Below are 10,980 nucleotides of genomic sequence, written 5' to 3'. Positions count from 1 at the left end.
GGCACACCACCGTGTGCGGGTCCTCGAGGATGGCGGCCAGCAGGGGCTGCAGCCACATCTCGTTCACCTCGCAGTGGCTGTCCAGGAACACGAGCACTTCTCCTGCGGGGCCAAGGGCAGAGGCTCTGGGGGAACGCCGCTGTCAGGGCAGGGCTGGCACCCTGAGAGGCGGCGCCTCCGCCCTCCCCGCCCTCCCCAGGCCAGGCCTCCCTCTGCCAGCGCTGCTGCCGGGCAGAGTCGTAAGCGTTACCTGCATCTTCAGCTCCTGACCAATGTAAGCAGAATGGGAATTTCTGTTTTTGGTAATTCCAAATTATTTAATAACTCGAGGTTATTCTGAGCAGTGGAGAAACTTAAATGCAGGCATCGGAGAGCACCGCAGGCCTAAGTGTGTCTGCAAGATGCACCCGCGCACGTCTGACAGAATACTACACCGCCAGGTGCATGCAGCTTCAGTTCATGTAAAGCAAGACCTAGGGACATCTGTGGTGGTGGCAGTAAGTTAGCCAGGTACCTTGCGAAGGACCTGAAAGAGGACAGCGAGCGGGCTACCGCTCTCCAGCTGTCCCGGAACACAGGAGGCAAAATGCCCAGGTGGAAGTTCACCAACACGGAGATCAGTTCATTCAAGGCTGGGGAGGAGAAGTATTCACAGCTTTCTCCCAAAATGTTACTTTTCCAATGAATGCCAATGTAACCGCATCAAGTAAGACTGTATCTCATCACCCTGAAGCTGCCACAACTCTTCCTTCTGACAAATCCCACACTACCTCTGAACAGTGACCTGACCAGATCGGACAGAGTAACTACTTTTACCTGAGAAAAGCTCACAGTAAATATGCACTGTGACAGCACAGTGGGTCAGACAACGCAACCTCGAGAACAGCCCCAGTTTTCTCTCTCACTTCCAATCTCAGCACAGTGGCCGCTCAGCAGGGCTCTGACCAGAACCTAGGACGCTGATCAACGCACAGCGCTCCGACCAGACCCCGAGGGGCCGCTGCTCAGGCTTTGTTGATTAGTCCAGGTCACTGGGGGGTGGGGGGGGGCGCGCATGCTGGAAGCGAAGTCCCAAGTGAACCCAGGCGAAGGGAGAGGCAGTGGCAGCTCGGCCACACCTGCCGAGTGCCATGAACCGGAGGGCCGTCCCAAGAGCAGTGCAGACACAGCCGGTGCTGTCGTGAAGGGACACCCCGCCACCGAGGCTAATTATTAAAACCGAACACTCTTAAATAGATTTATGTTTTAATTTAAAATTATTTTAAAAGGAAAATTTTTTACCAGGATCATAAAATCAGGACCCCCAACCTGACACATGGTTCTTTTTAGGTACCCATAAAAAGAAACGCCATGAAGTCAGTATACATGAAGACTGACCACTCCGCAGAAGGGTCCGAATTTCATACTGTTCCTTCTTTTTAGACAAAGACACAGAGATCAGTGTGTCAAGATCATTTAGTAACAGTACCTTCTCCTTGATGGAATCCAAAGGATCAAGAGGGAATTTAAAAAAAAAAAAAGAGGGAATTTTTAAGAAACATCTTTCCTAGTAATAATGGAAGTCAATCCCATGTTTCCCTGAAAACAAGATCTGGCTGGAGAATAATCAGCCTTGAAAACTAGAGGTCAGAAACGTCAGCCACACTCAGCCTGTCCTTGCCCCACCTGCCTTACGGAGGACCACGGAGCTAGGAGTAGAGGCGGCAGGCAAGGCCCAGACGGGCGGCTGGGGCCGGCACTTCTGATCTGCAGTTTTATTATTTTCCAGCCAGGTCTTGTTTTCAGGGAAATAGGGCCTCAGCATCTAAAATCACATCTCAGAGGTACGTGGTCTTCTACACTAAGAATTATCAGCGTAATCCAAGCAAACGGTTTGAGCTCAAGCAAGTTTTGTATTAAAAAACCTAGAAAAGTTCAGTTACAATTTGGTTTGGACTTTCTGCCTGCCGACGAGTGGAAACGTTACTTAGGTCCTGTACGCTCGGAGGGGCAGCAGGGTAGCCGTCAGGAGAAGGCCTCTCCTAGCTGCCCAAGCCCGCCGCTCCTGCTGCCAATGCCACTGCGCACTGGGTTTGGGCCTCTGCGGGAGAGGACAGACGCACGGCCAGTGCCCGGCCTGGCCCCACCGAGAAGACCCCGCGCCGTCCTACCTGTAGCGTGGGCTGCTCCGATCATCCTTCCACGGATCAGCCCCTCTCGCTTTGTATTTCTGATCACTTTAGTTTTCTCAGGGAGGTACTTCTGCACATACTCATCTAGTTCTCCTTTTAAATCATCTGAAAAAGAGCGCCTCAGTTACTCACACCGGGTGGGACACTGGACAGCAGGTGCAAAGCTGCCTTCGTACACAGAGACTCTAAAAACAATCGGGACCCAGCGGCCCAGAAGCTGCACGAGGCACCGTGCAGGCATCTCCCAGCTAGTCCAACATAACGCGCTGTACACGCAAACTCCACAGCAGACTCGCGCAGTCTTCTGCTTTGCTCTCAGGGTTTCACACCTGATTCTGCAGGAAGAAAAGCAGTGACAAGGGGGAGCGGGAGCACCGGCCAGAGAAGGCACCCCTGTGGTTGGAGACTTGGTTTCCATGGCCCCGGCACCATGTGTGCATGGACAGTGTGTGAAGGAATCTCCCAAGAGCGTGAATGCCAGCCGGCTGCACGCAAGTCACGCTGACACAAGGCAAACAGATGTCAGTGGCTTCTGAGAAACTAAATCCTAAATCTTACTGTAGTTCAGATGACTTAAGAAAGGGCTGAGGATGTAGCTCAGTGGCACAGCACCTGCCCAGCAAGCGCGAGGTCGTGAGTTCGACTCCTGGTACCAAAAAAAACCAGGTTACCTAAGAAATAACTTCTGTTGCCCCTACCAAGAATTATACAATAGCAGTACAATGTGACCTCTTTATTAATCCATGCCTTTCTTCCAAAGGCGTCAATTTTTTTTAAACAAAGCAAATACTCTACTCCTTGTTTTTTATTCAGTCATTTTCTTTCTTGTTTTTTTGTGACAGGGTCTCACTATGTAGCCCCACTGGCCTCAAACTCACAGCGAACCTCCTGCCTCAGCCTCTGAGTGCAGGGATTACAGGCGTGTGCCACCATGCCCAGTGGCATTAAATATTTTTATGAATTTCAAGTCATTCTCTTACCTTTAAATTTCATAATCATGTTGTGATTTTTTTCTTTTTTGGGGTGGGGGGCGGTTTCCAGTACCGGGAACTGAGCTCACGACCTTACACTTGCCAGGCAGGCGCTGTGCCGCTAAGCTAAATCCCCAGCCCCTTCATAATCATGTTAAAGACTACATAAGCTAGTAAACAGTAATTTATTCCACAGTACACAAACCACTACCAGTCATCATGAATTTTTCCTTTTAGATAAAACACAGTCACAAAATGAAAATAGGCTGCTTAAAAAAAAAATGTACAGTTGAGCATGGTAGTAGCTGCCTAAAGTCCCAACTACCTGGGAGGTTGAGGCAGAACTGTCTGTTGAGCCCAGGAGTTCCAGGCTGGCCTGAGCAACTCTGCGAGACCCTATCTCAAAAAAATAAAAAAGAGAAAAAAACTATACATATGAATATACACACATGCAGCACACATTCTAGAATTTGGTACTGAGCATATCTTCTAATTGTTCCAGATTTAGACTTGCTTATTTTTTTTAATCACACATTTTTGGAAGTAAGTTTCTGAAAAGTCTAATTTTCTCTCAGTTTCAGAATTTACTGAAATCTGAGAAGCCGGGTCCCCGGGCGTCAGCACCCCCAACCCGAGTCGGGCACACCAGGACCCCGGCTCCGGGCGGCGCTCTCGGCCCCGAGTGCGTGGGAGGTCGCCGCGCTCCTGCAGGGCGCTGTGTGGAAGGAGGCGCCTGGGAGCTGTGCTTCACAGCGACGGCCTCGTGAGCCCGCCCCTCCTCGCTCCACCGGCTCCACCTTTCGGTAAGGCGCCCGCGAGCCAGTGGGTCAAGCCTTCGTCCTGCCTGTGGACCTGAGGCCGTCCTGCGCACAAATCCAGGCAGGTTCTAAAGAGGTGGAAATGCGAAGTGAACTGTAAAACAGGCACGCAAAGGTCACGGAAGCGCTGTGAGGTGCCATCCGCTGCGGCACGGCGACAGCGGGCGGGAGGCTTAGAAGACAGTAGGGACCGGGCACGGTGCCCTCTCAAGGGTGCACACTGAATGACTGCGTTTGCGTGACCTGCGTGAAATGACAAAGTGAGGGACGAGCGGCGGCCACGGCCGGGGAGGGGGGACGGGAAGGGGTGTGACCGCAGGGGTCACATGGGGCGGGCCTCTGCGAAGATGCAGGGGTGGCGCCCTGGCTGCTGCAGACGGAACGGCTTGGGACTGAACACGCGGTCCGGCATGGACACGAACTGTCCCCGAGGCTCGGTCCCCGTGCAGCAGTGCTCACAGGTGGCCTTGTGAAAAGGACCAAATCGTAAGGCCTCCAACTTCCTCTGCGGACCCCCCTGTCCCCGGAGAGCCACGATCTGATGGCGTCCGGGGAGGCGACGGGAGCGCGGGCCTGGGACCCGCTTAGAGCACGGCTTTGTCCCGGGCGGGCACACGCTCTCACGCTGGCTCTCCGACCCCTGGCTGCTGGGAGCTGCATGCACTCACGACCGGGTAAAGGAAGGGAACCAGCTGACCAAGGCCCGAAACCTTGGGAACCATCAGCCAAAATAAACTTTCCTCCTTTTGGGTGTCATTCTCGGGTGTCATGTCACCATTACGGAAAACTAATGCTGCATTTTACCAGGAAGGAATTCCTGCCACTGTCTGCTTCCCACTGTAACTACGTAAGCCGCAACCAGACCAGGGGACCCCCGGTGTGGGGTCCCTCTCTGTAAACTCTTAAAGGCCTACAGTTATTCTGTAATAATTTTGTTTAAAAGTAAACCGAGGGAAAATGTCAAGGGCCAAATCTGGGTCGCACAAGCTGTAAACAGTTGGAGCCGTGGGCCTGGGCGGCTTTGCTGGCCGTCACTGGAGACTCCCTTACCAAAGTCACTGTCGTCATCCACGAGGATGATTTCATGGAGCAGGGAGGCAGGCGTGCGGTCTAGCACGCTGTGCACTGTGCGGAGCAAGGCAGAAAAAGCTTCGTTGTAGAAACAGATAACAATACTGGCTACGGGCAGGTCAGCTGGGTAAGACTTCTCTTTACATCTGTAAAAATAAAGACCAAGAAGACGGACACTTTAAAAGTGGCCAGGGTCTTAGACTGTTTTGCACTGAATACATCCTCCCCTTGTCCAGCCCCTTACATTATAACAACTTTTTTTTAAAGCATGTAAGAAAACACTGGTTTATTATTCAGGTGTTTTACATTTTGTTAATTTCCTCTGACACCTGCTATCGCACTTCCTTTTAGGTCCACTTTGTTTCTTGGCTGTTTTGAGACAGGGTCTTGCTATGCAGTTCAGGCTGGCCTTGAACTCACTATGTAGCTTAGTTTGGCCTTAAACTCACAGAGATCCTCCTGTCTCAGCCTCCCAAGTGAGTGCTGGGACTAGAGGTATGTGCCACCGTATCCCACAAGGTTTACATTTTTGAAACTTCAAGTTTTCTCCTTTTTTTGTGGAGAACTTATACAGCACTGTGAGTTATCTTTTTTGTTGTTTTGTTTTTGAGCGATGCCCAGCAGCAAGGAGTTATTTTTATGGAAATTACTGCAAGTCTTGAATGGAGAAGTCATAAGCTGATGTTTAGCTTCTCCTCATTGAGGTTTCAAAAGGAAGTAGAAATTATAAAACTTGCTCGGTAGTATCACAAGGTTTGAGTAAACCACGTCATCCCAAGGCGACAGAAGAGATGCCACGGAAGTGTCTACTGGACACGCAGGGATAGCTGGCACAGCACCACATCCGCTCAAGTGCAGAGTCCTGCACGCTCTCCCAGCGGACGGCGAGGCCTGCCTCGGCCACTGCTGCCCTCTCTCCGCAGCCGCAGCGGCCGGGCTCAGTCACGTCCCCAGACCCCGCGGTGCCCACTCCAGAGCCGCAGGCATCTGCTCCCACCAAGAAGTCAGACAAGTTCTCTTACTGAATTATTAAACTTGGGTTTGCTATTATTTCTTAAGTTAAAATACTTTTTTACTAGCTCCGATACAGGAAATACAAAAACATTTTCAAACAGAGTTTTGCTCACGACACTGCTAAAATTACATACAGGACACTGCTGATACTAGAAAAAGAAAAGACTATTGATTTTTGGAATATACACGACTGCGGTCAGACACGCAGCTCGAAGAGAAATTGGATCGTGCTCTTCGCTAGGCCTTTATCAGGACGCATCTTCTCAGAGAGCACCCTCGCTTCACAGGTGCACCCGACTCCTGTCACCGCTATGCAGTACAGACGTTCGTGAACAGCTGCTTTAAGGACAGAGCGCAGGGGCTGGGGATGTGGCTCAGTGGTACAGCTCTCGCCTTCCATGAGGTCCTGGGTTCAATCCCCAGCACCGTTAAAAAAAAAAAAAAAAGAATGGAGCACAGAAAGAGTAAAATTAGAGCAGAACTTTCTAGATTCTTTTTTGTTTGTTTGTTTTTGTGTTTTTTCCGGCACCAGGGATCAAACTCATGATGTGCCACTGAGCTAAATCCCCAGCCCCTAGAGCAAAACTTCTGATGAGACTATTGAGAACCAAAAATTGCAATCGCTTCATCAAACCGAACACTGATACAACAGTTTCCAAAAAACTAGGTCAAATATTCCCACCAGTGTTATGTTTACGTTGCCCTCTCTAATTATAATTGACATATTTTAAAATAAAGGTTCGTTACTTATACACATTAACCATATTATATAGTTGTGTGCGGTCCGAGGCACCTCCTCTCCATGCCCCGCAGCCCAGGCAAGTCAAGAAGTTGGGCGCTCGGGGCTGAACTTCGTTAGTGCAATCTCAGACCACACGCTGCCGGGACAAGAGCTCAGGTTTTCAGGGTGTGAATGTAGCTGTGAGAGCTGAACACCACCTCATCAATTGTTACACTGGCACTGAAAACACTGCCGTAAAAACGTCAGCCAAAGGACTAGGGCACGTACGCTGCATGCCTCGTGTCAGGCACGTCTCTGTGGTAGCCCAGGCGGTTACTGATGAGCATATTAAAGGCGTGCTTCTGATAGCCCAGGTCTCTCAGCTCCTGGTCCCGCTCGTTGAAAATCATACCTGAGGAAGAAAGCAGTTCCAGTCAGAGCATTAGTCTAGAAAGAGTTTCCAGAATCACTGTCAGGACGTCAGGCTTCCCGAAGTCTTGACTTCATTACAACCAGGTAATAACCGTGTTTCTCAAATCTAGGTTGTCTCAAGTTTCAAGTAAGTAAACTGAGGCCGGGGTCAAACTCTTTGCAGTGTAATGCAAAACAAGTACGCCTTACCCATAAAGTGCACCTGCTCACAGCCATAATGGAAGAACATTTTATTATATTTATGAGACAAACTTACCTGCAACCAAGAAACAAATTTCTGGTCATTTTCCATAAGAGCAATGGATTATTAAATCCCAGCAGACCTCAACAGGCCCCCATCTTAGCAAGTTTTAATATGAGCCCTATCCCTCAAAACAGCTACTGAGAAACCTTTCTACGAAAAAGGCTTCTGCAGACTCTGGTGTCAGACTGTAACGGGCCTCGCTGTCAGAGTCCTGCATGGCTCTAATCACGACCACTACAGACAAACGTGCTTGGTGTGATACTGTCAGAAACCCGTCTCTGCGTGAGCTTCCCCACCAAACCCTCGGCCCCTCCTCTGAGAACGACCCCTGGTGTGGCGGCACTTCCCACGTGCGCACGAAAACCTAATCCCATGGGACGCTAACAGATGTTAGCAAGAACAAGGCTTCATGGCCAGGGAAACTGAAGAAATTCTAAACGCGGTCCAATTTTTTGTCTTTACAGCAGGGCGACTCTGTTCCTTACCGCGGGGAATGTTCGCACCTCTGTGAGCGCATGCGCACGGCCGGTGAGGCAGAGGTGCCTCCCGCAGAGGGCTGACAGCGCGCGCGAAGTAGCGCCTCGGCGCAGCCTTCTAGAACCATCCCAGCGCGCAACACGGACACTGAGACGAGGGCTCTGGCAACGTTCAAAGCAAAACAAGAACCGCTTGAGCCCCAGCACCTGCCCCAGTGTCCGCACGGGAGATTCCCGACAAACATTCCTCACTCGACAATCATCCAACAAAGAACAACGCCATGCCAAATGCCGGGAACTGTTTTCTAATAGAGCTCCTGGCAAAAAATTACTCAGGTTAAACGACCACTCCAGCAGACTTTTCTTCTTCCCTGCTCAAACAAAATTACAGTCCCTGCTCAGTTAATCAGCATGCCAGGGGAGTTATTTCCATTAATTTTAAAATTCACTGCAGACTAAATGGGAAAACGTTAATAATCTGACATGGACTTTTTCACAAGTTCCTTTCCCTAACTGCTTACTGACAATTCTCCACCTTGCAGAAATCAACATACCTTCAACTATTGATTTATGCTAATTCCTTCCAAGTTGAGTCGTGTATGTGGAATGTTGAGGGCTTTTTAAAATTTTCGTGTGTGCCGACTGTGCACATAACCCGAACAGCACCGCTGCTGACATTTACACGTTCACGACGCTGCACAACCCGACACGGCCGAGCCGCACAGCACCTTCACCGCTTCTGCAGGAAAGCCGGTCCCTGAAGCAGGGACTCATAACCCTCCAGCCCCTGCCCCGCCCTCTGCTTCCCGTCTCCACTGCCTCAGTGTTCTGGACATTTCACAGTAAGAACAGACCCCCCGGGAAGTGACTTCCCACCACACCATCTCGTCATCCTTTCTGAAAATCAACTGACCATCGATGTCACAGGACTTTGTGTAGACTCTCAGTTCTGTTCTACTGCTCTATATGTCTATCCATACAGCAGTAAAAACTGTTCGGATTATTATAGCTTTGCAAGAACTTCTAAATTTTTTAAACTATGACTCCTCCAACTTTGTTCTTTTCAAGGATGCTTTGGCTATTAAGGCCTCTGCAATTCCTTATTAACTTAGGGTAAGCATCTCCATCTTTCCAGTACGGCCACTGGGATCCTGACAGGAAAGGCACTAAATCTACACACTGCTTTGGGTAGTACTGATGTCTGGACAGTGTTTTCTAATTCACCCTATGATAGGATGTCTCTCTGCTTGTACAGATCTACTTTCAGTATTGTTTTGCAGCTGTTAGTATATACTCGGTTGGCTACATTTATGAGCATTTTATTCTTTTTGTTGCCAGCGTAAGTGGAATTGTTTTCTTAATTTTGTTTTTGGGCCATTCATTGCTAATATATAGAAATACAACTGGTTTTTACATGTTGATCTACTACCCTGCAACTGCCAAATTCATTTATTGCTTTACCAGCGTATTTTGTAGATTCTTTAGGATTTTCCATAAGGAATTTAGTTTTCTGTTTAGGCAATTTGAGTTTGTCATTTTATGTATTTAGAGTTCTCTCCACACTTCTTCACTCACATACAAACTGTACCCAAAATGTAAATATTGTGTTACTTCTTTATAAAAAATTTTACCAAAGAAAACATGAATAAAGAGCTAAAAAATTTTTCTACTAGTACTTTTCGCACAATGTAGTTCAGGCTGGCCTTGAACTCACTACATAGCCCAGGCTGGTCTCAAATTCATAGCAATCCCAACTGCCTCAGCCTCCCAAGCGCTGCGATTATAGGCATGGGCCACCACACCTGGCTTACTAATACTTTTAAAATGTAAAGTGCTTGAAAAAGCTGCAGAAGGTATTAGTTTGTTTCTAATATACTTTTAATTGGCTTCCTTTATTACAGAATCATTAAGTCCTAAAAACTTACTTTTCTAAAACTCTGAAGACATGAAAATGACTAAATGAAATGTCTGTTTTAACATTTGCTTATTATATAACTCTTGCAGACTCTCAAAATAAATTATTATGTTTTTGCTCCTAAATTATTTGATGTTGCTATGACAGGGCCAAAGCTCATTTTTTTACATTTTGAAAATAACCAAAATGACTCCTTTATTCCTTACATGTGCTAACACCAAGACTGGAGAGCCGTAGTGTTCAAAGGCATTTACAGTAATGAGTATTGCTTCCAAATTACACACTCTGAGGGGAAAGAAGCTTTCTATTTTATACTCAGGTTTCATAAACTATTTTATGCATTTTTTCATTCATTTATTCCAAGACCTTCATTGTCATAGTGGAGATCTTCTTAGATATGAGTTAGCTTAGCTAACTTCTAACACTTTATGCTGTTATCATTTTTTGTCTTCAAAGTAAGTTGAATATAGTCATCTACCAACCATTCCTTTCGCTTATTGAAGTGCCCTAGCAATTTAAAAACCTCTTCCTGTAGGCTCCACAGTATTTTCCTTCTAGATCGTCATTTCTTTCTTCTTCTTTGAGTCTTACTAGTTTCTCGCAGGTCATTATAAAATACTGAAGTTAGAGCTGAAGAAAAATCTGAATATAACTCCCCCTGAACATGCAAGAACAGTAAAACTCCAACCAGCTCCCAAAGAGAACAAATCGGTGTGGGGGGAGGGGAGGCGGCACATGTCCACTCATCTGATCAACACATGATCTGAGGAATAATTAAACTCCTAACGAATACATACTCCGATGTCGCTTTTAATAAAGTCAAATGTACTTACCCAATTCAGAAGAGAATTTCAGGCGGCCTTTTTCTGGATCTTCAACTTTATTATCTATCACATCATCAATTTTATTTGGTTTCAACTGTGGATCTAATATTTTACTTGGACCTCTAGTGAAACGAGGATAGAATTTTTTAGGAAATGGTCCATGGGGCCCAGACCCCTTGATGGGCACATTCTTAAATGGCTGAGTCACTTCACTGAAGTTGAAATAAACAAAAAGCAAAACTGTCCAGGTCGCAGATGTAAAAAGGCACCCATAACAGAAATACCGAACTGTGACACTGCCCATTATAGACCTAGCATAGCTG

At 47.7% G+C, this 10,980-nt stretch overlaps 1 protein-coding gene across 1 annotated transcript in view; it reads right to left on the bottom strand.

Moving 5' to 3' along the window:
• The window catches only part of Galnt11 (polypeptide N-acetylgalactosaminyltransferase 11), a 20,828-nt gene extending 9,848 nt beyond the window's left edge, over nt 1-10,980 (bottom strand). The window contains exons 1-5 of the mRNA XM_005404844.2: nt 10,667-10,980; nt 7,055-7,178; nt 5,011-5,177; nt 2,151-2,276; nt 8-102 (exon numbers count right to left, since the gene is read on the bottom strand). Of these exons, the coding sequence (XP_005404901.1) occupies nt 8-102; nt 2,151-2,276; nt 5,011-5,177; nt 7,055-7,178; nt 10,667-10,961 (807 nt within the window). The 5' untranslated portion in view covers nt 10,962-10,980. The remainder of the gene's footprint in view (nt 1-7; nt 103-2,150; nt 2,277-5,010; nt 5,178-7,054; nt 7,179-10,666) is intronic.

The sequence above is a fragment of the Chinchilla lanigera genome, unplaced genomic scaffold (assembly GCF_000276665.1).
Source record: "Chinchilla lanigera isolate Chin_1 unplaced genomic scaffold, ChiLan1.0 scaffold00090, whole genome shotgun sequence".
NCBI lineage: Eukaryota > Metazoa > Chordata > Mammalia > Rodentia > Chinchillidae > Chinchilla > Chinchilla lanigera.
The sequence above is the reverse complement of the archived record's forward strand: the minus strand, read 5'-3'. Positions and strand labels throughout refer to the sequence as shown.